The 25,313-nt window shown below is 42.5% G+C and overlaps 1 protein-coding gene across 6 annotated transcripts in view; it reads right to left on the bottom strand.

The window, feature by feature from the left end:
- RNF220 (ring finger protein 220) overlaps positions 1–25,313 on the bottom strand; it is a 726,058-nt gene that overhangs the window by 696,005 nt on the left and 4,740 nt on the right. For 3 of the 6 annotated variants that reach the window (XM_086952313.1, XM_086952312.1, XM_086952317.1), the window contains exons 2-3: positions 14,643–15,388; positions 5,828–6,043 (exon numbers count right to left, since the gene is read on the bottom strand). In XM_086952313.1, coding sequence (XP_086808439.1) covers positions 5,828–6,043; positions 14,643–15,267 — 841 coding nt within the window. In that variant the 5' untranslated portion in view covers positions 15,268–15,388. The remainder of the gene's footprint in view (positions 1–5,827; positions 6,044–14,642; positions 15,389–25,313) is intronic. The other 3 variants (XM_086952315.1, XM_086952316.1, XM_086952314.1) reach the window with 1 other exon arrangement.

Genomic DNA, 25,313 nt, shown 5'->3' on the forward strand with positions numbered 1-25,313 from the left:
CTCCAGGGGGCCCCACATTTATTCCAGTCTCAGCGCTCTGTTGCTACCCAGTTATGTTTGTTCTTTAGAAATACCAAAGCTTACATATTCAATGACAGAAAAAGGGAAATAAAGAGAGAGAGATATGGGTAAAATAGAAAAACAGACAGAGATTGTTATCTATCGGGAGAGACAGGCAAACAAACAGGAAGAGGATGGATGAATCGATTAATTCTTGCATGTGTTCTCTTCGTGTTACTAAGATTGCAAGAAATGCAACTGTTTTAATTTATTGATTGCATTTATTTTCGAAGGTGCACTTTCACCAGAAAAAGGAAAAATCAACACTCATGCACCAAAATGTACCTACCAGAGGCTAGTATAAAAAGAGGACGATCTGTTCCTGTAGGGCAGAGGTCTTCAAACTTTTGGATGCCGAGACCCCCCTGTCAACATTTTCAAGCGTAAGGACCCCCTCCTGACAAAAATTTCTAAACCTCTAGGTTATGAGGAAGGTGAGGACCAAATTATGCGTCTGGCTTCACTAAATTGTGTGAGTAGAAAATGTAAATAATGTTCTGTGATGCTGCGTATTTTGGGGTAGCATTGCTTTATTATTTAGAATTTTTTTAAACACAGTAATACTGAGGAAAGATTTCACCCCATCAGTACCAGTTTATAACCAAAATACAGCAATTAACATCAGAAAGATGTCTAGTCAACCTCTGTGAAGGGCCTCCCAATCCGCAGGAATACGCTCTACCACATTAGAAGCTCACCTGGCCATGGCCGGGAGCAGCAAGGGTGCATTCAAACCGTGGTGGTCTTGTGCAGAGTTAAGCAGTTTACCCATGCCCCTTTCCTCTCACCCCCTTCCTTCCATCCCTCTCTTTTCTCCTCTCCCAACCCCAGATCCCTCTCTCACATTGCAGACAGATGGTTATTAGCCCCAGGACACCTTTTGGTAACAGTAGCGCACTACAAATGTAAATAATAGGCAGAAGCAGAGGATCCACTAGACCCGAATTTCGGGGAGGGGGGGCGGGGTTAACACTCCCAGAAAGGGCTTGTACAAGCACTGGTCGCACACGGTGCAACAGTCTTTCCACTTTCTCCATGAATTCCCTCACTACCACTCACCAACAATACACCTCATCTCTCTATAGCACCTGTCTGACAAACATTTCATTTTTTTATAGTGCTACTCATAGTTTACTCACACTCAGTTCTGTGATGTGCATGGTACATCTTCTTTGTACCAGGCACTTTAACCTTCTGCACTGTGTGGGTGACAAGAGTGCCCATGTGACTGCACGGTGAGCAATGCAACAGTGTGAGAGTATGGTAAAAGGAGTGACTGCAGGGTGAGTGAGGTGACCATATGAATTTAGGTTCGGCTGTAAGTGCAGAGTGGGACGAATTAGTGCATGGTTAATGATGGCCTTGTTTGAGTGAGCTACAGATTGAGCAGTAAGGGGGGGACAGGTGAGTGGAGTGTCACATGAGTGCAGGGTGAGAAGTGTGCTCGTATGACTGCATGGTGAGGTACAGAGTGAACAATGCAAGCGAATTTTTAGTGCAGAGTGATCACTGTGAGACCAGGGTGTGCGGGTGAATGTTGTGAGTGCATGGTGATCAGTGTGAGTGCATGGTGATCAGTGTGAGTGCAGGGTGAGCGGGTGATCAGTGTGAGTGCATGGTGATCAGTGTTAGTACATTGTGATCAGTGTGAGTGCATTGTGATCGCTATGAGTGCATGGTGATCAGTGTGAGTGCATTGTGATCGCTGGGAGTGCAGGGTGAACGTGAAAGTTAGGGCGAGAATGAGAAGTGAGTATTTTGAAAGCAGGGTGCAATTCCAGAAACTTGAAGCGTAGGGTTTCAGATATAAGTTAAACTATTGCTATAATGGCATTAATCAGGGTTCGAGGGTGAAGGAAATAAATATTGTGCTGATCCTGCAACAAACTTCCAGTCTAATGATTAGGGTTACCAGCTCATTATTTTGATGGCCCAGAAATAAGTAGTCACCTACAGCTGTATTTTATGCACTTATCTGTGAATACTTAGAACAGCATATATAAATAGGAAGCACTTTTAATTGTGTTCTAGGCTGCCTCAATAATCCATGACTAATAATTAAAGAAAATAAAGACTGAAAAGTCACATCACTAATTAATACATACTTTTTTATTTATAATTCAATTTAGTATCAAAAGCAGGTCTCTGCAGGATCTTTAAACAACACATAGCAGGCATGTTTCTTTTGGCAACCAAACTTTATATTTATTTTCATTAAATGCATTTTTACACTACAGCAGTAAGTGTAAAAATACAAATGTAAGGAATAGGCAGAGTGGGGGCCCAGGGGGTACTGGAACCATAAAGAAACTAAGCTTTGGTAATCAGTTAACAAAGGCATGTAAATATGGTAATGGTCTTTAAAGACCTGTGAAAAACTCAGGCCGGAGATAAGACTCCAGACACTGCCCAGCCGAGGCCCCAGGAGCGCGAGCTGTACTGCAGCAACCCAGGCTGAGACACAGGATGGGGGAGGAGGGGGGCTGAAGCTGTGACACTGTGAAGGCGCGACCCCTTTGCATCGCTCCACGGCCCCCTTGGGGGTCGCGCCCCACAGTTTGAAGACCCCTGCTGTAGGGTGTCATGAATTGCCCTCTCATACCTCAACCACTTAGGCTTAGGTTGGTTAAGGTGTCAGTGGTATTTCATTGTAGACTTCAAAAACAAGTTGTTCGTCTTACATCCTTTGGGGCATATTTACAATAAGTGGCGCATCCCTGCATATCAGCAGGGATGCGCCACTTATTGTGCGCCATGCCTACGCTAACATGGTTGTGCTGCATTTACAATGCGGCGCACCATGGGGCAAAAACGGCACATATGCGTCACGCATCTGTGCCGTAAAAGTGTCATATTGCTGCAGTTGCGTCGCAAGCACGACGCAGCTCCAGCAATGCTCAGGGGGCCCTATTCTTCCAAAGCTGCGTCAATCCTTACGCCTGCTTCAAGCAGGCGCAGGGTTTTGACGCAGCATGGGCCCCAAAAAGACTGAGTGAAATCTTGTAGATTTCGCTCAGCCACTTTTGGGAGGCGTTCCTGTGCAGGAACGCCCCCCCCCCCGTGCAGGAACGCCTCCTTCTGGCGCAGAACTTTACAACGTGACGCATCTCCCAGATGTGTCACGTTGTAAATACCCCGCACCATGGCGCATCTTTTGCGCCGCCGCTGCGTCACAAAAGTGATGCAACAGCGGCCCAAAAGCGATACTATGGGCATGTAAATATGCCCCTTTGTTTCTTATATTTGACTCTGACCCAAAATCCAGGAGTCAATGTGGGTTGCACCTTTCTACTGACAATCAACTAAACGGTGCTCTTGCTCCTGGCCAGCCCGGATTTCTGAGGCAAAGGCCTAGAGGACAAACATTTTCATTGTGTATGGTCTGTTTATTTTGTATTTTTAAGAAGCAAAAAGTAAAAATGAGAAAAAAAGAGAACAGAAATAAACGCTTAACTAGTTTCACAATCAAAAAATGTTCAGGACTGCTGAAAGATACTGCAAGCACCCGAATAAACAAGTTTTGCTCGAGATCTTTAGCAAAATCAATAGTGTGTATTGATTTTTAAAGTGGCAGTACTACCAAGAATGAAATCTGCAGCTTAAAACAGTTGTCAGTATGAACAAAATATTGACCAGCACGAGCTGCTACAGATTATTTTCTTTTTTTGCTCTAATCCTTTTATGGTTTCAAAATAATTTCGTATTAACCCCTTAAATTACATGTTGTTGGAAGTACAATTATGCTACGCTGTTCCATATGAGGAAGTCGCACCATTCCAGGCATGTAACCAGGACGGAACCAGGCAAGACACTTCAAGAATCACCTTTGGACACAGATTATTTTGCAAAACACCGGGGTAGATTCCATAACAAAAAAAGTACGAGATAAAAACACATTTTTTTAGTTTAGAGCTAGAGATCTGCTTAAGAAACAGAAAACCTTAAGCCCCCAAATAGCAATTACAAGTTGCTTTCCTCAAAAGCAGCTGTTTCTTCTCAAAAATGTACTAACACGTAGATGTCAAGTCCTCAAAAAAAAGAACAGCTTTGCTCACCACAGGCGATTTAGGAGGCTCTTCTGATTTTGATGGCACGCAACATACTTTTTGAGAGGAAAAGCTTAATATTGGGAGACAACCTGTTAGCTAAGTGTAACCTGGCCAACACCTAGACGGCCTCAGCAACACCATGAGTGGCAGAATGGAACTGGCATTGACAAAAGTCTGTTGCTGAAGGCAGTAATATACCAGAGTCACTGATCCTACAAGCATGTAAAGATTTGAGGTTCATGGCAGGAACATTTTAACATTTTTGCGCTGTATGCTGTCATCCCAAATGCTCTTACCTTTGCCACCACTACTTGAATGTCTTACAGCCCTTCTACTGATCAGAACAGTTGTTTCAGTAACTTTTCTCTGTGTCCCCTTTGATGTGGGAGTGATCGACAACACTTTACCACTAGAAAATTCCTGCTCCTGTAGCACTGTCTCAGCTATGTTCAATGTCTGTTTGTGTCTCAAAAATCACACAACAAAGAATATGCCACCGGCGCCAAACAAGATTAGCCCATCACAGTGGTTCACCATATACTCTCCGCACTATCCGTAGCAATTATTAACAATCTTATTGAAACCCACATAAATGGCTTCCTTACAAGTTACTACCAGCTACTTCCAGCAAATCTGGATATGTGACTCTTTTTAAATGGTTGGTAGCTTTTTATTTCCTTTTGCCTTGATTTAAATAACACTTTTAAAAAACTGCAAATTGAAGAGACTTTATGATTTCTCAATAGAGTAATCACAATGAACAGGCAGTGAATTGGGCGATACGAAACAGCTGGATTTTATGTTTTACAAACGGAACCAAGTGATCATTGTTACGGGTGGAGAGTACATCTAGCATTTAGTGTCATCATATGTAGTTAGAGTGTGATGATGGACAAGACCCAGGACAAACGCAGACATGTTTTTATCCAGGAACGGCTGGTGAATTCCTTCATCCAGGAGCAGAGGATGAATGACCACCGACAAAGGTGCCTAAGCTACACAAATGTGAAAAACAGCAGGGTTGAAGATAGAAACCCTGTATATTGGTGGAATGCTAGAGTCGAATCTGCTGTCAGGATGTAGGATTTTCTGTTTGTAAACTACTTCTCTTTTTCCTGGTGTGGTGGGAATAGGGTCAGTTACTACTGATAATTCGGAACTTCAGACAAGAGTGTTAGGAATAGAAACATTTAACACATAAATACAGATTTCTGGCGACTCATAGCCTACTGATTTATTATTGTTCACCTGACCTCACAAAATATTCCACAGACTCTAAACATAGGTAAAAATGTGAAAAATATTTCTAGACAGTCTATGAATTTGTTAAGTGGTAGAGTTAAAAGCAATGAACAAACTATGCTCTCAACTGTTCTAATTTTAATTAATTTTAATCTAGCTCTATTTTTGATTTTACTTGGATCTAGCAAGAGAAACCGTGCAACGCACTAAATAGTGTGAAGAAAAATGCACGGCCCTTGCAGATACCAGAATTTAATGAGATATCGGTTTCCAAAGCCTGAAGCAGCAGTCCCATCTTAGGACATCTCCAGCCTCCAAAACCTCACATTGTATGAGCTCTGTGACTAGGACGAGTCTCACTCTGGCATGTCTATAATGGTTGAAAGGACAGCCATCCATTGACAGAGGAAAGAAAACATAGGGTACAATCAATGCCACAACAGACAGTGCATTAGATGTACGAGTGAGTGCGGTACCGTAGCTTGGTTGCTGTGTTCTGCTGTAGGCCGCGGGTGGGCCGGCCTCACCTCCCCTCCACTCCGTTGGCGTCCGCCTTGCAGAGGTGATGCACTCCAGCCACAGGGGGAGGAGCCGCAGGCCTGGTGCAGCGTGGGCAAGGCCGGCTGGCCACAGGTCCACATCCAGAGGCTCGGCCTCCTCGGAAGCCACCGTGGCAGGCCTCCCTCTACCTGCTGCGGGCCTCGTATTAACAGCCGCAACAGCCATGATCAGGGTGGGAGAATGGTGGGGAAGGAGGAAAAACAGGAGGGGAGGTAAAAAAAAAAGATTTACCATCACTAGTTTTGAAATTGGTTACTATATATTTATATAAAATACAAAAAGTACTTTTGAGGGTAACATTCTACTGCTACTGGGCCCAAATTGACAGTCACTATTTATCTTGTCTGGCACTCCTAGTCATTGCATTAGCTTCAAGGCTTTCATTGCGGTTTAGCCTACAGTATGGGATCTTCATCATGGATAATAACACCTACTCACCCACATTTTAATGTATTATTTTGGAATTTTATTTAAAGTTCTGATCTTATGACGGAAATGCTTGTTTGTCATCTCTGTCATTTAAAAAACTTGCAATGTGGCTGAAAGACAGGTGAATAAACATAACCTCAACATATGTTTATTGTTTCTTTTAATTCTACTTTTATAGTTGTCTTTATCCATGGTCAATTTTTTCCAGATTTCTCAAATGTCTCTTTTATAATCTTAAATCTTTTTTCCTGGCTAGATTTGCAATATTTTTTCTTTGATAGTTTGCGCCTTGGTGGCCAGGCAGTGTTCATATATGGGATGCGTTACCATTAGCAACCAATAGAAATGTAAGAAGAAAAAAGACGCCTAATGACATGTTGGTTACAGTAAAGCGTGGACCTTTGTTTTGGTAGTGCAGTATCTTAGAAATCAGGTTTAGGATGCGGTAATAAAAATTATACCCACACATTCACTAAATACAAATAATAAATGCTAAATAGGGACACCAGGATGTCGTATGGGTCTACGGCCAGCTGTGTACACAGGATACCCTCCATCTTTACTCCATTTACACTAGTTTTGTACATCTTTTCGAGACCCTATGGTCGTGAAACTGACCCCACCTTACTCCTGCTGACATAGATGTTTCCCATTACTGGATCTGCAGGTGTGCAGCATAAACCCTGCATCCTCCAACACACACACATACATACTCAGTGGATTAGACGTTCAAGCTTGTCACCCACTTGCTATGTGTAATTGTATTCTTTCTTTTACATGTTTTTAAAATTCGGCATAATACAGATTATTCCTGCCTACTGTGGTAGGGAGAACTTTAATATCTGCAGCCACTGAAATTTTAACTGGTTGTAGAGATATGTATTGCGTGGATGCATGTATGTGGGTGTGCGTGTATGTGTGTGAGAGAGACTTCAATTGCTCCAGAAGATCAAAAAAGAAATATTTTCTGCTACAACACTTTTTCGCAATTTATTGACGTACATTTTTTTCTTCGATTTGGTGTCTCTGTCTCCCTCTTTTTCAAGCATGTGCATCACACATACAAAATCAGTACACTCGGGCCATAATTGTCGACATGCTCAATGAAAATCCAAACGACATTAGGACATTACACGTGCAATCGCAGTTCCTATATGGTCCACTGTTTCATAAAGACCAAAATAATACTAGTAGGGCATTTGGTCACTTATGGGAAGGACTTCCTTTTTGAATCAAGCAGAAATGCACATTGATAAACTTGTCAAGGAGCCTTGAACAGCAGTGCACACATACGCACCCTACACATATGTAGTATACTCTCAACTCCTACGTACGATTTGCATAAGCAACAGGTGTGGTCTCGTGCTTAAGCGACTGACTGAAACCTAGGGGCTTGAGACGGAATCTGAAAATTGTGTGATTCTGGACAAACCATTAAAAAATGCAACTACGTCACATATAGCTGAGAAATTGAAAGATGTTGATCGCCACTTGGTTTACAGAATCTTAATCGTCTCCTAAAATCCTTCATATTGTGTTGCGCTCCCAAGCTAGGTTTACGCTATATATACATCAATGCATGCATTTATAAATACCCCACATTATGACATCGGGATGCACAAGCAAGGACACTCTACAAATGCTCACCTGCTCATGCAATCGAAATCTTGTTTAACTGTTCTAAAAAGACTGAATACACAGACCACATTGAAGTAGCAAGCATACTTCCACACATGCACGTGCACTTATCAAAAACCCAAATCTATAACAAGTATTTATATTTTTCTCAGAAATTAACAAGTTATGAACGTTTGTATAGTGGACGAATACTGTAGTGGGTTCCCAGGACTGTATGGCCTGGATTGCTTTTGGAACCTGGGTACCCTTTATGTTTCAGTGATTCTAAGAGACTGGAGTCAATGGGTTCTGTGGATATTGTGTTAGGTGAAACCACTGATTTCTTATTTAGAATTTAATCTGATAAAGAAGAAAAAGAATCAAATACATAAACTGGAAAAGAAATCTTAAAAACAAGGTTTACAGCAAGCATTACAGGTGGAAAAGTAGAACATAATAGGTAATGCAATTTCAATGACCTACTGTTGGGCACCTCATTTAGTGGACATTAATGAAAAGATTTTTTAAACAAAGCCAGCCCCTGAATATTACAGCAAAAAGTGAGCCATGGGTCGAGATTATGTATTACACTTCATTTATGGTAGTCCCTTGCCAACTAATGCACCCTCGCCCACTAGGACAGCTGTCAATCTTTGAAAGAATCCCACCAAGTAATGGGATGGAATAAAAAAAAACTAATACTTCAATCTCCACTATGGGTTGGTACTCTCCTGCCACAGGTATCTATCCACCTTAGATGGATACAAGGGGTGCGATAAATAGGGTATCACAAACATGGGACATGTTAGCACCAACACTGTAGTTATAAGCAAAGCCAGGGAGTGTGACATTTGGGCCCGCGCCTCCATGGATCCACACCCCCTACTGCTCTTGTGACTCTTTGCCATGGAGCAGGGGAGGGCAGAGATCGCAAATCTGTACTCAAAACATGCTCGACCTTACAGGAGGAGTTTGGGATCTTCTGGGCCCAAATCTTCTGCTAGCTACAACTATAAAATTCTCTAGTCCCATAATGCCGACCTGAAGGGCATACTATAACAAACCCACTAAGGGTAAAATTCATATTGATATAACTGCCTAAAAAAAATACAATAACATACCCAGATATGCTTAAGGAACTCAGATTGACTTAGTGCAGATGAATAATACTGACTGGCAACCAGCATTAATGTCACTCACAAAATAGCAATTTCAGAATGCTATAGATTAGTACAATTTAGGTATTGATATCAACTTTATAATACTAAAGTGACATTTGGTGCCTAGGCAGAGTCCTCCCTCACGTGCCTAAGGTATCAGGACAGAACAGCGAGCTTCTTACATGTGACCTAAGCAGACATAAGAAAGCCTTTGAGGGCTTAGGCCAGGGCCACTAGAATTATGCAATACTACAGCTGCAACGTTTTTCGCATAATTATGGATTTACCACATTTGACACATAATTCATCATCTCCTGCACAATTTGAAGATTTTAGCCAAAAAGAATTTGCGTCTACCTTGGATGGATCAAAAGTTACTGATAATAAAGCAAGGTGTTGCTGCGCTGTAGAAGGAACTTCACAAAGGTTGAATGGTCACCTTTAGTTGCTTATTGCTGTATTTTGGCATTAAATGGGTACTAGTGAGGTGAAGCCTTAGTCCCCACATATTTAAAAATAACAATGAAATGAAAGTAATACTTTCACAACATGTGGTGCATTTAGCTGCTTAAATATTATTTTCTTGACGCATAAATTATTAAATCTTGATGCATACATTGGTTCTTCCCCATTGCATGATTTCAGTGGCCCAGACTTAGGCCTAATTATTGCTAAAAGAGATATTGTAGAAACAGTGTGGGCAGTGAAAGCTCCTAGTGTACCTACAGGTAAAGTATGGCTGGATCGTTGAAGAGTTGCAGAGAAGCAGATCTATAAACTGAGAGGTTGCTATAAGAAACATGTTCGGACAGGGTGTGTGGATGGAAGAATGCTAACTTTGGAGTACTGATCCGACCCTGAAAATATGAACCTATAAGTCAAGTGCGAATGTACCATGTATTTGTAATATAAATGTTCTCTAGCCTGATGACAAATGCTGCATGATACCTATAAATTGACTGCAATGTTTTATTGACGCTCCTAACATGGAATGGAAAAATTGTGGTTTATAAAATTGTTAAATACATTCAGTTAAAATTATAAAGTAACCTTAGCTTCCCATTGTTTAGTTAGTAGGTATAAAAAATCAATAAGATAAATACACTAAATCTCTTTAGTCTGCATCAAACCACTCTAAAATTTAAATTTATATGAAACGCATAACAGGCATTTAAATATTAGTAAATAAACAACGCCAAAACCATGACGGGAAGAATCAGCAATAGACCAAATACGTTTACAAACATGTATAAAACAATAAAATATTCAAAAGTGAACGTGTAAAGGCATACACCAGACACTGCCAACAACATACATAAGAAACACACTACAGAGAAACAAATGTAACAGAAATACACACATAATGGCATGCAATATTCTTGCATAACATTATAATAAAACAATCTACATTACAATCCCGTACTAAACTAGATAACATTATAATATCACATAAAGTAGTAATAAAAATAAAAAAAACATCAACAACTGAGGATGAGGTAAGGCTGCATTAGTGCTTTAATATTTGAATTTCCCTTCATTGCAAATTTTACTTCATTAACTTTCAATTAAGGTTTGTTGTAACTTTAACGTTTTTTCAAAAGTTATTTTTCCAATTGGATAGTGGGTCAAAGTATTCAACACTCCGGTACAAAAAAATAACAATTTCTCTGTCCCATTTATTTTAATTATTTGCAGTAAAAATAAAACTTACTTATGTACATTTCCTACTAGCTCTGACTTTCAAACCATGCTATAAGCAGATGACTATTCCACATGAGTATTAAAGTGCAAACAACATTTGAGTTGTTTTTCAGTTGATTGGCTTAAACACACTGCCAGCACTTTGACTAGCAGGGTCAGCCTCTTGATGTCACTATCAGTGTTGTATATATTATCCTGACATATGCATAGAGCTTTCAAGTGCCTCTTCACCGAAGGGCAACTCTAAGCACAGTGCCACCCTTCTGCTTCTGGTGACAGAGACACCAGGTAATAGACTAATAGACACTACTGACGGCAGGTGTCAGTTAGGAATGCATGGCTGACCAATTTCTACAACTGATGTGCAGAGGTTGCTTGATATTTCGAAATCCTTGTACCAATGAGATACATGTGGTCCGTCAATGTAAGCAATGTACTCATAAAAATACACGCAGCAATTGCAGAATGGGCCTTTTCCTTCATGTCCTTCTCCTAGTCAACCCCAATGCATTGGATCCTCAGCACCAGTTAAATTGTCAAATGGCTTTAGCCCCACATCCTCTATGAAAGCATTTCCAAGCAATCACCAGCCTATCTGAGGAGGAATACATCTCATCCTTCAACTCCCACACTACGCTGTCTTCTGCCATCTCTGCTAACAAAGAAATTTCTAATTTACATTACTTGTACATAAGATACATCTCTTCAGTGTTTCCATCTCAGTCCATAACAAATGAGGCATGTAGAGGCTTGAACAATCAGTGCGTAAAACTAAAACCAATGCTGGAACCAGTAATAAATACGTATAGCTTATACTGTGCTCCGTAGTCTCTCGCAAGTGACAGCATGTAGTCGGTACGGTTAGGAACTGTTCCTTCGTAAAATACACTTTTGGAGTTTGCTTATAACTCTCCTGAAAAAACACTAATCTTCTTCAAAATGGAGAATCAAAAGAGACATTCTGTACTATTGTGCAGGGCCACATTTGATGATCTTTGTCTGATCCGTTGAAACAGTGGGAAGCAAAAGCCAGTCTTGCAATCCGGTCTTCCACATGAGTGCTGTCCGTATTTTCTAATAAAATAGCCTCACCCATTTGCTCCAAATGCCATGCACAGCTACACAAAAAGGAGTCCCTGTAGCTTGATGTGCATTCACATGTGACAAGTACACACGAGCCTAATAACACAAAACTGTTTTTGTTTGTGTTAGAAATATGTCCAACGGAGCCCCGTGTTCGTACTAGTAAGGTGAAACAGCTACACTGTCACAATTATATGCTAAACAACATCAGAATCAGCTGCCTCCTGAGAATTCACATGCTGTGCCGGCACATTTTCCTCGAAGGCCTCTGGAGCGCAGCAAGAATTAAACATGACGTTGGGTGTAAGTGTAACACTTCGGTGTAGGCCACGACCCCTCCCGCACAAAGTTCTGGGTAGTCCACGACCCCTCCCGCACAAACTATTCCATTCAGACCGGCCTACACGACAGGAAAGTGGAGACATCTCACGTCAGGTCAATGTCTCTGCTATACTATCTGGTGCAGTTCTGTCAGCCACATACAGGCAACCAGGTATACGGTTGTCTGTCACCGTGCCCTGAGTGTCGTAATTCAAATGGAATGGAAGAGCACCGAAGAATCAAACCTACCAATAGAAGGCAAATAATTCAACAGAAAAAGCAATGGTTCGTGGTCGCAGTCTCCCCATAGAAAACCCTTAGCCAGTCAGCTATGTATCTAAGCAAATTACCAATTTCAAGGATATGTCATGAGCAACAAGCTTTGCATGTACCCTTCGCTGTGCCATTTGCCCGAGCAAACAATCTCACTAAAATAATGGAATCTAACATCATGGCAGCCTTTCAAGTGAGCCAAAAGGTGCAGAGTAGGTGAGAAAGCAGAGATTTTCACCAGCTCACCTATTAGCACAAAGTCAAGAATGCGTGTGATTGTGTTGAAGTAAAGCCTTGCTTTCTAGCTAACCGTTCTTCTGCAATATCATGTGTTATTTATTTGTTTACAATACCATACATTCGGGAATATACATACCTTTCTAAAGTCGTGCAAGCACAGCTGCATCTAGGATATATGTGCTCCTGCTCTTCATCTCCCCACTGGTTTACTCCCTCCACTAGTTAGTTCTGCTGCATAGTTGTGCCATCCTTTCCCACTATATCCACCTGGCTAACTAGATAGTTATTCCTAGCAGCATATCTTAAATTGAGAGTGGCGGTAGATGGACATTACATTAAGATAGGAAGTTACAAGGGGCGTCATATTTATTTAGAGGATACTACCAACATGTAACCCCATCATAAACTTAGAGAGAACCATTAGATTCCTGTAATAAAGGGCTGCCAGCCAGACTTAAAGGGGGCTTGCATGGGAGATACCTTCCTGCTGACCCAAGCAAACGTCAGCACTGTTGAAATGTTTGTTGCCTCTGTTCAAGGATCCCTTTTGAACATTTTGAGCCATCTCTTAAATACTCGTGGTCCTAGTGCTATATCATTCAGTAACTCCATTTCCCCCACTTAAGTTTCTATGATGTAATCAATGAAATAACCAGGTTTGCCCCAAACTCACAGCGGGCCTTTTTGTGTACAGTTTTATGCTGTAACAAAAAGAATAACATTGATTTGGACTAATTTTTTTAACGTATGGAATACGTTAGGAACGGCTGAAACTGCTAACTAATTGTGCGCTGTTTTTAAAACGTGAAAGACAGGAGTAAATGGCAAGCAAAGATGTTTTGTTTAGAAGCAATAAAAATGAGGACAAAATACACTGGTTCACCATTTGCTGTAGAGTAGCTAAGAACAGAACATTCTTCTGTTCTTCAAATGAGGCGTGTCTAAGATTCCCACAAAGTGCCTCTCATTCCTTTAGTAAATAAGAGTCATGATGAGCAGATCTGGGTATCTTTTTTAATAGTGTAGAATTAGAATATACGTGGGTTTGTGATTAGGAACATCGGATATTTTGACAGATACATGTTTAATTCCCCTAACATATTTTCTGTGCGCTCCGTCACCTCTGGACATCGGAGCAAGGGTGAGTTGTGTGTCAGTCTCGCCAAAAAATGTCTTGAAATTGTGTGGGGTTTTTTTAACGGTCATATAGAAAACAAGTCTGCATCAAAGGGGTATCGACTTAGGGCTGTGAGAGATGCTGCCTGCCGGTTTCTTTTGCGATGCAAACGTTGACCATAACAATGAACTACTTAAGCAGAAACAAGGGTGCTTTTTACCTCAATGGGCATATTAAACTGGCTGAATCAAACATGAAGTAACCATAATTCTGCTTAAGACGTTTATATCCATGATCTGATGTCCACATCGCTAGTAAATTTCATCTGAATAATCTGATTATGGACAAATACCAAAAAAATGTGTCTTTAGATTACAATGAAACATGTATATCAGCAGATACCAAACAGTAACATGAAACGGACTTCACTATTACAGCAATGTATAAAATCAATAAATGACAAAGTTGGTAAATTTGTGATGGTTAATGAGAACTAAAACTGAATTTATGGAAGAAACAAAACCCTTAGTATAAACAACATCAACAGTACAGAGGTTTTTCTACAACGCTGCTTTTTGAATACATGAGCACTGCTAGTATTGCCGGTTACTACATGATGTGAAAACATTAAATGTTGATATTTCAAGGATATCTCAGTGATTTCCCTCAGCATTGTATGGCTCAACAGTATGACCCTAGCACAAAAGGTTAGGCTGTAAACAATGCTTTTACAAAAACATGGCATGCTCTATGCAAACTAAGAGGTGTCCAAAAGGATGAGGTACTCACATCTGTCATTACGATCTTCCGGGCTGGAGGACGTCTCCCTGTCAGATATCAGGCCAGAGACAGCAAAAAGTTTTTTCCCTGTGTCGTCAACTTTGAGAGAACTGGGGGAGCCAGATGGTATCTGACTCCCAAACTCATACTCCTTGCCATCAGCGTCTGAAAAGCGCAGGTGTGGAGAGTCATTCTCGTGGCAGTTCTTGAGTCGTTTGGCAGGTGTGAAAGCGGACTGGTAACTCTCCCGCTCTTCGTTGGAGGCAAATGGCCGGAATGCACCAACACCACTGTGGTTTAGCATGGTGATGGGGGTGCAATCCAGGTTCGGGGGTGCAAACTGGGGGTGGAGGTGCAGGAGTGAGGGTGGAAAGTCACGGTTAGGAAAGCCACCGGGCACGCCCCCTTGCCGGTGGTACATAGAGGCAAAAGTGTATGAGCCATTGGTGAAAGGAATGTGCACTTCTTTGTCCACTGACACTGGTACACCAAAAGGCCTAGGCTGTTGGCATGAAATGGAGGCATCACGGCTGGCTTCAGCTGTGGAGGCCAGGACCATCAGGGCTGGAGATGCCAAGGGGTTGGGCAGATAAGAAGAACTCTCCATTTTGAATGCAGCCCTGTGTAAGTCCATGGTTTCTCTTGTTCCTCCACGGGATCACTGGTGATAATTGAAAGTCTCTCTGGAAAGGCACAGGGGTTCTAGTGTCAGAGAAAGCAGGGTGGGGTCACTGCAGAATCATGCTTTCCCAAACCTGCAGAGAACACAAAAGACAAAGTATTAAGCATCACCATGGGGCTAATTTAGCATACAATCAGCAATAATATCACTAAAATTGGTTGCACTCAAATTCTGACTCTCAAACCAGAAGATGAAGGAAGCATGAGATCTGTGCACAATGGCATGGGCAATCCCAAACCCAGACCAAGAAAGAGAAGTTGGCTGAAGAGTTGAATCAAGAAAATTGAATATCAAAATCAACAGTATTTGTTTCCGCTAATATAAGACCCTTGCTGGTAAACATACTCATCTTTCCTTACTCTTCACATTTTTCACATGTTCTAACAAAACAAAAACAGAAAGAGATAATATTTTTGGAGGTTGTTTAAATAGGGTATGATAACAGCGATAAAATATGACCTTAAAGAAAGGCATTGTTCAGTTTCTTTAACTATGGACTTACTATCGCTGCTTCCCTAATACAGACATGCATATATCCGCCCATCCTTTCATCCGTCAAACCTCCATCTATTCATCATTAATCCACTCGCTTCTCCCTACACACAGGAAGTCCTTTTTTTGGGGGGGGGGGGGGGGTACAGGCTTTTGGATACTTTTTTATCAGTGAATGTTAGGTTGTCCTGAATGTAAGTATTGCAATTCTGATTTTGACACCGTTAAAACTCTTTATCATCCATCCAATAGTCTTCTAGGGTATGTAACTAATGGACAGATAGTAACACTTTGTCCAGAGGATTGGTATGAGGCAGAGCTCAGTTCAACAGTTACTTATGAGAATATCCCTAACTGAGAATCAAAATCAATGTTGAGGCCATTAGGGTAAACCTCATCTCAAAAGTAACTAAAATACAAATACATTGAATAAATGCAAAACATTAGTAGTACAATAATGTAGATAAATGGTAGTCTGGTGCTTTGTGGTTCATATATTACAAGCCTTATATGTGTGATTCAACTCTAAAGGAAAGTATCTGTCTCTTTGTACATGGAGGAGATGTAGTTGTTAATACACAAAGTTATATTGTGAAAATGCATATCATGTATGTGTGCAGGGTTGAAATTCACAGGTAAATTGATAAAGATGACTCAAGAGGTTTGCAAATGAAACCTTAAAAAATGTGAATTACTTATAAATGTACAAATGTTTATATGTACATTTGCCTCATTCTATGCAAGTGTTTTAGTACCTACGTTTATAGTGACACAATGTAACCACTAAGATTGCTAAAACAAAATGCTGGAGAGTAAACAAGAAGAAGGTCCTATTATTTCACCAACAACTGGAACAGAATTCAAAAATACTATTAAAGTGTAAATGTATATTCATTGCATTTTAAGTGTCTGGTATGCATGCACATTACAAATTAAATATTTGTAGTCACTTGGTGCATTCAATTGCTCGCCACAAGTTGCTTAGATTTCCAAGTAGATTGCTGTCGGTAAGTCTCAAAGCCTTTCTCAGTTTCCTGGATCAGATATAACTTTTAGGGTGATCTGATGTCCAATGGGGGGGCTTGAGAGAGCAATTTGTTAGCAGTGGCCCATGCTAGAATGCCTAAACCACTTGAAATGGTGTTTAATGTCCATGGGTTTCAGAAACAACCTTCAAATTGTATTAGAACTTCTTCAGACCTAAGCATTTCAAACAGAAATTGTGCATGTTCCTATATGATGGCACCTTAAGAACAACGGCAAATCGAAGGTACCATACAAAAGAGTGTGAAAACATGGTTGTCGTGAAATGAGATATGACAAAATATAAGGAGAAAAATACTACATTGACTGCATGTTACATTGTCGTACAGTGCCCAAGGCAGTAGAGCGGTCTTGAGCATTGCTGTTTCTCAGACCCGAGGAGGTGTGCTTTGAGGACAGACTTGAATAAAGGAAGAAAAGGATTTGCCGGCAGTTCATTAGGGAGGACGTGCCCCCAAGTAGGTCAAAAGATCTGAGTCTGGTTCTGGTGCTGGGTGGGTTAGATACAGGCCAGCAATTGTTGCCAGTGGAGCACAGAGAGCTTGAAGGGTCATATCCCGAGAAATGTAAAGGGAGGAAGTCGGTAGGGTGCTTTGTGCTGCCTTGAAGGAAAGGGTGAGGTATTTAAACAGTAAACGAACACAAAAAACCTATTGGTCTGTGAGAAGAACATAAAAAACATTTTTCTGGCACACTGTAAGGGCAAGAGGTTTAGAAAGAAGGATACTGCTTTTTGAGTGGGTACTAATGACCACACGTAAGGCACTGCAATATAGGATTGTTTAGCAGAACAAATGCTTTATTAGAGTACATGGCGACAACAACTTTGATTATTGAGGCTACCGCAGGACTCAGCCACTACCTCAAGAAGCCTCAGCACTCTTGGACTGCTGAACTTTATGTTTTTAAGACTGCTCTACTATGTAACTATTATGAAACACTGTTGTAAAGCTCTCCGATACCCCCAGGGTCAGGTCAGCTCTATATAAAACCCCATAAAAAAATTAGAAGATATTGCGCAGCAGGCATGAAAGAAGGTCCAATATTAAAAAATCAAGTAAAACGCAGTTTTGACTGCAACCATTTAACTTAAGGGCAATAGTGTTGCCCATTTTCCTAATGGAATAGGAAAAAATGGTCTGGATGGGTAAAAAAATGTAGAGCTGTGAAAATGTGTCTCTCAGAAAGAAGACAGACCCTCATTTTAGATTGAGCAACCTATATTCCTCCCATCAAAAAGCATAACCATCTTTAAAACAGAAGAGATGTCCTAAGCATGTTTGCATAATGCCTATTCCTGACTTTTCCCATTGGTACTAGTCTAAAAGGAGTAACAGTCAGTCTCAATTTCCCTAGTGGGTCCTATTGCTAACCCGTCAGACTACACTTCAGCCTTAGAATGTGCAGGATGAAGCAGAGTGCTCGAAAAAATAAGGCATAGTCAGCGCCACTGGAATTATGTGATTTTGCGGCTGTAGTGTTTTTCGCATAAATATGGATCTGCCATATAACCCATCATCTGCTGCGTGTTCTGAAAAAAAATACTTGTTTTTAGCTTTAATGCATCAAACGTTATTAAAAATATGGTGAAACATGTCGCCATGCAGTGAAAAGCCCTTGGCAGAGATTGGCTGGTCACATTTCTATTTCTTATTGCTGTATTTAGGTGTTAAACTGTTAATAATGAGATGAAACCCTTGCTCAAACAGTGTTAACATGTGTAAAAATGACAAAATAATAAGTAATACTGTCATAAAATAAGCTGCAGAAATTGCCTTTTCTTGCTGCATAATTTGATCCTCTATGCCGCATAATTCCAGTGGCCCTGGATATAGCAAACTGTATTATTATTAATTAAAGTGTATTTAACGTGAGTGTTTGGAAACAGAAATAGAAATGTATCATTACAGCAAAGGCTATGCAGTACATTACTGCATGTAATAAGAAACCCACACATGTAGTATACTTCTACAATCATGGATTTTGTAACAAAAGAAAGCGTATTCCCTTTTAACAGATGTTGCATTCTTTGTTTTTATATAGATGTGATAATGTTTCTCCTTTTTGTAAACGTTATGGGTATGGCTTTTGAGACATGTTTTTAACGTAGTACTCTTTAGTATTACCAGTCACTACTCAAGAACTTAAGCCAGTAATTCGCAATAGCGTAATATTAATCAGAACACTACGAACTTGTTTTTCATGTGTTTTACAGCATTTGCTCTAAAGGCTTTGCATGGCTGTAATAAAATGTGTTACACTTACCCTACTCACTCCTGCTCTTTTTCACAACCTTCCAAGGCTGAAGACTAAGTTCACATACACACAGACGTGCAGAGGGTGATTGGGACGTGCACTCTGCGAGCCACTAGGGTGTTTTCTCATGTCAATGTTGCTATACTTTGAAGCTGCGCTTTGCACTTTAGTATTAAATGTGCGTTTATTAGTAGGGTTGCCCTAGATAAGGTGTTACTGGGCAGCATTTGTTTTCACTGCTGGCATAAATATGTACAGGTGGTATTGATGTAGCGCCAAACTATACCACAAGCGGTAAGAGCTGTAGGAAGGAGGCATGCCCGCCCTCGCGAGCGTCCGACCCCTCACTGCCTCTCGTTCCATCAGCAGGAGTACAGACGCTCTTTGGGAACGCTCATGCCAAACCCGTGGAACCTCACAGATGGATCCCCGCCTCAGGGGTGCGCTGGACCGGGTACCTCTGAGTCCCGAAACCCTTCAAATTGCTCTGCTCAGGAGGCCGTTTGACCTAAGTCCGAGGGCTCATGATGAAGAAATATTGGCTAGCGTTTTTTCCACATCTTTGTGCTGGGCTCTAGCCACCGCTACTGAACTTGCTTGGCGTTTATGCTTTTTCTTTTTTCTCTTCAGGCATATTTCAGCATTCCGTGTTTAGGTGACTCACAGCACTTTTCAAAACACCTAAATAAACTGCGATTCTGGAGCGACACGCAATTGTTGCACACCATTTGAAGCTCGAATGGCCATTAACCCTAATGATAATGTAGAGAAATCTCTGTGGAATAGTTCAGGTCAGTCTGATAAAAGGGCAAAACGTCCCACCAGGTATGAAGTAAATACATCTATGACCCCAGATATATGTGGTTACCCGGAAAGTAACCCTAAACTACTGTTTTATTACGGGTGGCGTACTTTGAGTCAATAACTCATGCGCGAGTCAAGAGCAAGGATTTTTTTGAGGCACATAGATGAATCCGGAAGGGATAACATCGACAGATCTGTAAATACCTACGTGCACAGTGACGGCTTCACAGCATTTCATCCCTTTCAATCGAAAGAGGCCGCAGCTGCCGGGCCCCTTTGTCCTGCTGGCGAGAGCTTGGAGCCTGCGGCTTCGGCTGCAGGCAGGTCGAGGGCATCATAGTATCTCGTGTGCCTCGTCCCAGGTGCTCACACATGCTAGGAATGGTTTGTTAACCCCGCCAGTTGCAGCATTTGTTTTAACACTAGCTCTTTTTAATTGTAACCTGCCACTGCAACGTGGCCCATTTCTATTCAGGGGCCCGGGGCTTTCAACTGAAATGTGCACTTCTTTCCTTCAGCCAGCGCTGTCTGTGCGTGCAGTGCTGCGCGGTGCTAGCGCGCGCGCCCCGGTGTGCACAACAGCCAGTTGTGAAAATACTACACACAAACTCGCAACCAACAGCTGTGCTTTAGGGCACTTGGGGGCATCTGAAGCCACGAAATTCCGTCAAACCCAAAACTTAGACACTCAAGTCCAAACATATGATCAATAGGTTTCCTACAATATGTGTCACCGGCTTCAGGGCGTATAAGTAATACAAGTGACTGGTTTCTGTATTATGTACCTCACGGCAAAAGGTGTATTTTAACAAGTCGAAGTAATCATAAGATGACAATATAAAACACTGAAATAAATACATGGGATTTGAGGGGATCGGATTCAACAAGAGTTGGCGGGTGCTGTGAATTATTTTGGCCTCTTTGCTGGGTTTGCCCACTCTTCATTGACGAGCCTGGCAGGGCACGGCATCAGCTGTCGCCCTACTCTGTGCTCGCCTCACCTTCAGTGCTAGGCAGGAGGCAGAGAGGGTTGCAGCTCCCCTTTCAAGGTAATGGCCAGCCTTCCAAACCAGCTTCAGAAGGAGCCAACGAGTCGGATCAATAAAAGAAATGAAAACTCGAGTGAAGGGTTGCGTAACGGCGTCACCGTCAGAACCAAAATAGTATTTTAAATGACAACTCAAACAGCAGAATTCTAATGTAAATATTGCGAAAATGTTCGTGCTTATTACACCGTTAAAAGACACTCTGTACCGTGAAAGAAACGGCACCCAGCACACAGAGAAACAGAGGGCCGCTACACAGACGAGGGAGCTGAGGAGATTTGCATCGAGGAATGTGAATCAAAGGCTGGGGCTCTAATCCCAGCTCCCCTGGGACACCACTTTGTGGGATCCTGGGCAGAGTCGTGTATCTCACCACGCTTCAGGTCCTTTATCCGCCGAGGAAGGCTGAACACCGTGTAAACAACGAGACACTGACGTGTACGGATGTGTCTGCAAACGCAGGTCATATGCAGAGTAGTGTCAGCGCAGAGCCGCGGATCCCAGCAGCCAGTCGCACAGCTGTGTGCAGCGTGTTTGTACACTCTGTTGATCCCACGCAGGGGGCTGGCAGCCTTTCTGCCGTGTGCCCGTATCCGGGCTCCCCCCGCTGCTGCCCCCTCGGGTGCCAGGCTCACGATACATCTCTGGAGAATGGATCTGCGGTGCCACTCGGCGCTCCTAAATAGATTTGTAAGCCGCCTCCGATGAACCATTAACATTTAGCACAACATGTTAGCAGCACTTCCGACTGCTGTCGTCCTGGGGTGCTGGCCACTTAGCCTGCATGAGCAGAGGGGGGTGGGCGTGGGGGAAGAGGGCGCTTCGCATACATCCCAGCCTGCTCTATGCCAAGGCTGCGTTCGTTCTTAGGTGGCATTTCTTGCACGGGCCGTGCATAGCCTGGCACGCGCGTGCCTGTAATCACAAGCAAAAGGCGAGTTGCAAACCCGACACCTTTCGCTCACAGACTTCTGCCAAAGATGAGCGCTTTAAGTAGCTCCTGAGGAAGAACGGGTGCATTCCCGGCACAAGCATCGCCTTTCCAACTGCCACGCGTGCTTTAAAGGTGTCTTTCAGCTGGGTCTGAGGCCAGAAGTTTCTGCTTGCCACCAGCTCATGTCCTAATAGTTTCTACCAGATCTTGGAGCAGCCAGCCCTCTTTGAGGCACGATCTTCGGAGCTCTCGTTCAGGGGCTGGGAGATGTTCTGATTCCGATGTGTTATTGTTGTTTAGAGACCGTGTTATCCACTTTATGACTTCATTTACGTTGCTTCTGCCCTATTTGGAGTTTTGTTGCAGACGCTATTCCCTTTTCACAATCAGACCTGCACTTCACGTCGTTAAGACGCGGTATATTTCTCTTGTTTTACCACTGCCGGGGTAGGCTCTGTTAGGCGCTTTTGGAGGTTGTCCACGGGCTTATTCGGGAGGCAGCTGGACACATCTCCGCACGTCACATGTGCTTGTGCGAGATTACAAATGTGACAATCTCTGTACGGTGCACTGACAGACGGTGAAGCGCGCCCTATGGCTAAGAGCACAGGAGCAGTGTAAGATCCACGCCTGTGAGGAGCGCGGGAGATGTAGAAATGTCAGGTACAAGAGCGGCGGGGACACGACTGGTCACTCGCAGCCCCCAGAAGCAAACACTCTCACAGAGGAAAGATACATTGAGAAACACATCGCCGAAAAAGGAAGAGACGGAGGTAGAAAGAGAATCATACCGAGGGGCCGAGGGAAAGAGTGAGAACGAGATAGATGGATAGATGGATGGACATACGGGCATTCTCTCGTTGCTTGTGTATGCAGATAAGCAAAACGTTTAACACCATTTAAGTTCAGCACCCCCGCCCAACGGGACGGGCTCTGCCTTAACCAGGGGTCTAAACTTAGAAAATCTCACGAGGCCAGCAATAGACCCACCGGCCTCCATCGCATCCTCCCACGGATTCTTCCTGAAGAAGGCAGGATCAGGTCGGACGTCATGTTTCACACATGACACCGCCCGACTGCACAAGAGGGCCGGGTCCTCAGAGCAGGACAGCTGGGGTCCGGCTGCAGGGCAGCGAGACAGACCGAGGGCAGGGGCCCCCATGACACCTCTAATGTGGCAGGGGTTAAGGACGGGCTAACCCCAGCTCCCGTCATGCACGCCGAATCTTTTTAATTTAGCACTTCGTGCAAATCCAGATTAAAATAACTCCGGCTATTGATCCGGCCAGTGGAATTGACATTAATTTTAGTTCACTTCTCACTTTGCAAAGAGATCGATGCCGAGTAATAACAGCTGACATCTCTGCTGAAAGGAGGAGAAAGGAGAGCCGACCAGAGAAATCGAAAATGCAACCAAATAAATCACTGGCCACTTTCCCGGGAGCGGAGTCGGTTCAGGCATGGCCAGCCTGTGGAGGGGGCTGCCGGGGAACAGGGGCAGAAGCCATGAGGGGCACACGAGCCTGCCTGTGGAGGGGGCGCAGGGGCACCCCCGCCCCCACATAGAGAGCTAAATAAAGGGGACATCTATCGTGTCTGCTGCCGCCTCCGTGACCCAGTTCAACTCTGTGTATTTTATTAAAACTAATATAAGGCACCTAGATGTATTAAAGACCATTCATTCTGAATGAACTTCTACATATTAATGAATATAGTAAATACATATTTAGTTTATCCTAATTTATTTGTATTTAGTTCAGACGAACAATATAACTAGCTAGGGTACAAAGAAGCGGGCGAGTGAAAAAATTAGTGTTGCCGCAAATTAGTACTTTTTCTGTAAAGAAAAGGTCAATACCACCTTTAGGATCTGAGGCGAGTGATTTAAAACATGTACAATCACACAGGTAAAAATGACACTGCATGTAGGTGTACGCGCTTACTCTCAGTGCCTCGTTGCTATAGTGCCCAGGACCCGTGTACATCACTTTTTACACCAGCACCAACCCAGCCACCAAGGAACTTTTCAACCACAAATCCACGGAGGCCGGACCCTGGGAACACAGGCCTCGTCTCTGCAGAGCCGAGCCCCCTCCCCCTGCTGCAAGACTCCTAACCAGGGGTCATGCAAGGATGGTCGTGGAGTGCAGGACCGGGTCACTGTGTCTACCCGGGTTCTAAACATATAAACATAAGCAAAGCTCTGATGCATTTAATGAGAGGGGCAACCATGCGCTCTGAGGCAGCTGCAGGGCCTCCCAGGGCTCATGACATCTCCAAAATAGGCAGCATGGCTCTTCATTTTCAACTATATATCTATCTATATGATCGAGAAAGAGAGAGGGCAAGTTATCCAGGTTAGGTGAGATTCTTGATCAAGCAAACTGTATACACCACAGTACACCCCCCACATAGAGTCCTCAAGAGGGCTCATTGAGTCAAACTGGCACTGACATCTGCTGCGACCTGCAGGTCACGGGCTGATATCCCAGCAAGGCCAACTCAACCTTCCATTCTTCCGAGGTTGGTACACAAAGTGCAGTTTTAAGAAGATGTTGTTTTACTGATTTTCTTGCATTTATGAAATGGTTACATCCCAACTTCAAATGTAATATGCAGTTTCGGAGAATATGCAGTTTCTGAAGAGCCGTTCTTTCGGCTCTCAGTGTATTCTTAAATTGAGTAATAACACCTGTTAATCACAGGAACGGACAGGCTGCAAAACTATTATGAAACGTATATAACTGAGGAAGTAGACACACACAAACAAGGCAAACGTGAGTAAATACATATACAAACAAATCAATAAGGTCACGACTTTGCTATTACAACGTTAAAATTAACGTCGAAATCTCCAGAGCAGCTTCCTATAATTTCCCCCATTTTTAGTAGCAGAATAAAGTATTTAAACGTTTTTCTTTTTGCGGCCTTCTATACAAAAAAATCCAGAAGCTTATTTCACCCCTGCGTCACAAATCGGGCTGGGTCAGAAAAATAGCCACCATCAAAGCCAAAAGACAAAAAGGGACTGAAACCATTAGTCTGACACAAAAAAATTGCCGATGAATTGATGCATTAGTCAACCGATTTAAGTGTATTTTCCGAACCCAAAAAACAAATAAAACTCTTCGGTTATACCATATCGTATCATATTTTTCTGTTTTCCAGTATAGAGTATTTTGTATTACTGTGGACAAATAGCGGCTATTTTATTCTATCACTATTTGCACAAATTGTCCTGCAAGAAAATAATCCTAAATATGATCGGTGCAGCGATTCGAGACACTTTTAATGAGATATGTGTTGCCTCGCTCATCATATGGAAAATATATACAAATGTTCTGTATTGTTAAAAACGCTGATCGCGGACAGTCTCACGGGAGCCCCCGTTAATAAATTATACATCCCGAATAAAAATATTT

This window comes from Lissotriton vulgaris, chromosome 1_1 (genome assembly GCF_964263255.1).
Source record: "Lissotriton vulgaris chromosome 1_1, aLisVul1.2, whole genome shotgun sequence".
Taxonomy (NCBI): Eukaryota; Metazoa; Chordata; class Amphibia; order Caudata; family Salamandridae; genus Lissotriton; species Lissotriton vulgaris.